General features: G+C 47.7%; 1 protein-coding gene across 1 annotated transcript in view; it reads left to right on the top strand.

Moving 5' to 3' along the window:
• Positions 1-391: 391 nt before the first annotated feature.
• Positions 392-3,137, top strand: part of SARC_08099 (hypothetical protein) — a gene marked incomplete at both ends in the record, with an annotated part of 9,837 nt that continues 7,091 nt past the window's right edge. Inside the window, 5 exons of the mRNA XM_014297932.1 lie at positions 392-419; positions 454-563; positions 1,545-1,609; positions 2,080-2,276; positions 2,667-3,118. Coding sequence (XP_014153407.1) covers positions 392-419; positions 454-563; positions 1,545-1,609; positions 2,080-2,276; positions 2,667-3,118 — 852 coding nt within the window. The remainder of the gene's footprint in view (positions 420-453; positions 564-1,544; positions 1,610-2,079; positions 2,277-2,666; positions 3,119-3,137) is intronic.

Raw genomic sequence — 3,137 nt, 5'->3', positions numbered from 1 at the left:
GTTCCTGATGTTAATAGATCACCATTTGGTTTAGTTTGTATTTTATTTTGCATTGTATCACCCGGTTGCTTCAGGGCGTGTTGTTCATGATGTTAATAGATTACCATTTGGTTTAGTTTGTATTTTATAATGCATTGTATCACCCTGTTGCTTCAGGGCGTGTTGTTCCAGATGGTGCTTATTTCTGTTTGCCTATCCACTAACCTCATTCTACGGTTTCCTTGTGCGGTGTGTCGCACCCACTACTAAACAACTAAACCACTACATTATTCAAACACTACATTACTGAACCACGACGCTACTACACTACTATATGACTACACCACTACACCACTAAACCACTACACCAATACATTGCTAAGCCACTGCACCACAAGTGTTATCTATTCCAATGCATATTGCCACTACTACCCTCATCCGTGTACCATCTCTCCGTTGCGGGGGGTCCGGCAGTGAAACAGTACGACGAATCAAGGGACCAAGGACGCAAGTGCTCCGTCACCATACCTCTGTTTGAGGGTGTGCAAGACTCGAATCCTTGGGAGACGTATCAACCCAATCAGGTATGTCTACTGCCCTGTACGCTGCGAAGTGGCGGTTCTATACACGGTCAAGTGGTGGTTGTGTACACAGTTTTATCAGAGCCGTGTATACTCGCGTCACTGCATGTTCTCTGTATGTGTGTGCATGACCTCTCACTGCATGTCCTATGTATATACGTCCATGGCATCCCACCATGACTATCTTCCACCTACATCTATCGACCCCTGTATCTCTCTATGTCCCCTCTCTAGTCTACGCACAGATACTACCCTCTTACCCTATATACACTGTACACTACACGGTCCCCTCGATGGACACCTGTTGTATCTAGCATATACACCTGTTGTATCCAGCATATACACCTGTTGTATCTAGCATATACACCTGTTGTATCTAGCATATACACCTGTTGTATCTAGCATATAAGCCGGTTGTATCTAGCATATACGCCTGTTGTATCTAGCATATACACCTGTTGTATCTAGCATATACATCGGTTGTATCTAGCATATACACATCGCCTGTCATGTACATGTCAGGTTGAATGGATGCAACGAGATTGTGAACAGATGGCTGCGTCACTCGGCACGGGTCTCGTACATTAGTTGTTTTAGCTGGTATATGAATACCTTCCTGTCCAATACAGCATGCAATGGCCGCGTCGTATCACTTGTGCTTTTGTGCACACATTTGTGTTGCGTACATTAGCTGTATCGTGCTGTATGTGCATGATTTGATACACACTTTTGTACTGTGTGTGCATGATTCAATACACACTTTTTTACTGTGTGTGCATGATTTAATACACACTTTTGTACTGTGTGTGCATGATTTAATACACACTTTGTGCTGTGTGTGCATGCTGTTATATATACATATGTGTTGTGTACACTGCTTGAATTGTGCTGTGTACGTGCCTTTGCGGTTCATTTTCTCCAGAAGCTAGCTTACTAATCCATCCCCTTCTTCTCCCGCCTTTACTAATGCCTTGAACACTCCAGGCAGCCCATACGCGAACACTGCTGGTAGATAGCACTCACAAGTACAACCACATGACTCCGCTGAGGTACTGTCAGTCGTTCGCATATGCATTGCATAGAGCGTTGATGTCTATCCATCCACGTGTACATATACAATACAGACAAACTGCGACTGATTTCTGCGTTGCTCCGACCACTTCTGCGGGTTTCGTAGTTTGAGTATGCGCGAGGCAGTCTGTTAAGTGTAGTGACCGTTGGGGGTTATCAGCTCACGCATATACGTGTGTAATAGGCAAGCGTAGACGCAGCAAAGCTTAGTACACGTTCATATTCTGTGCAGTGGTCGTTGTACACCACATATCGCTCACCGTTCGTTCATATTCTACTGCGGGGTTGTCTACCTGTGTGTCTGTTATTCTTTGCTGTGTTTTATGATTGGATTCGTCTTCCAGTCTGTGGATTTCATTGGCCGCTGGTCGTCAAGTAGGAACGTCTTCAAGTAGGTATATAACCTGATATACACACTCTGTGCATACATTACACCGGTGTTACAAAGGTCCTCCTTCCCCTGGACTGATGCACCCCCTCCGCCCGTGAGTGTGTTCCGGCGGCTGTGCAAACGGTACTCGTTGCAAATAGGCCTGGCTGAGGTGGTGTCGCTGCGTGTTAAGGAAGGCTATGTGATCACCAACATCACCAAGGCCTCAGAGACCTCACCCAAGACCACGCAGAATGCGAGTGATTCGGGGATTGGTAAGTCGGCTTCCATACAGATGTGTGTGTTGGTGTGTCTGGAGCTAAGCGCTTCTCAAGGCTATGCTGCTAGGTTGTGGGAAGGTTAACGACTTTACACATGTCTCCGCCTACGGGTACTATGGTTATAAGCGCGACATGTAGTGCTGTCTGCCAGCTTACTTGTGTGCACCTGACTTGGCTATGATTTGTCTATTGGTTTAAATTAACCATTCTTCATACGAAGCAGGCCCCATCCTCGTGATATATTAAGGGGTGGTATGGAGCACACGGAGGTAGGCATGCTAACTGTTTACATCGCCCCCCCCCCCCTTGTCCTTATAGTTGTATTCACCCTATCTTTTGCCTCCATGCACAAACCCGCCTATAACCCACCCCATTCGTTCACAGACACGGACACCAAGAGCAAGACAGAGCCTCACCCCCCCATCACGGTCGTGTGCTCGTTGGCATGGAAACAGTTCTGCAACATCGAATACCACATCACCGGACAACGGCCGCTGCACACCCACAGCTCGTCACAGATCGACACTCCCACTGCCACAGCCCCCTCCACGGATGGCATATACTCACAGACGAGCTTCAGCTCTCATGCTGGTTCTGAGACGCCCAACACGGGCGCCCATGTACCCACAAGTACAAGCACACCCACAAGCAGAAGCACAGGCACACACACAAGCACACGCACAGGCATAGGTACAGATGCGCATACATCTCCCGATGCGTCTGAGCACTCACGAGAGAGCACGCATGAGGATAGTGTTGGGAACACGCAGGCGCGGGTTTCCAACGATGGTCCCGTGGAAGGATTGGGTAGCGAGGCACAGGCGACGGAGGATAAGGTATGTAAGGAACTATATA

This window comes from Sphaeroforma arctica (genome assembly GCF_001186125.1).
Source record: "Sphaeroforma arctica JP610 unplaced genomic scaffold supercont1.697, whole genome shotgun sequence".
NCBI classification, from domain to species: Eukaryota; class Ichthyosporea; order Ichthyophonida; genus Sphaeroforma; species Sphaeroforma arctica.
Note: the sequence above shows the minus strand (reverse complement) of the source record. Positions and strands in the feature narration are given on the sequence as shown.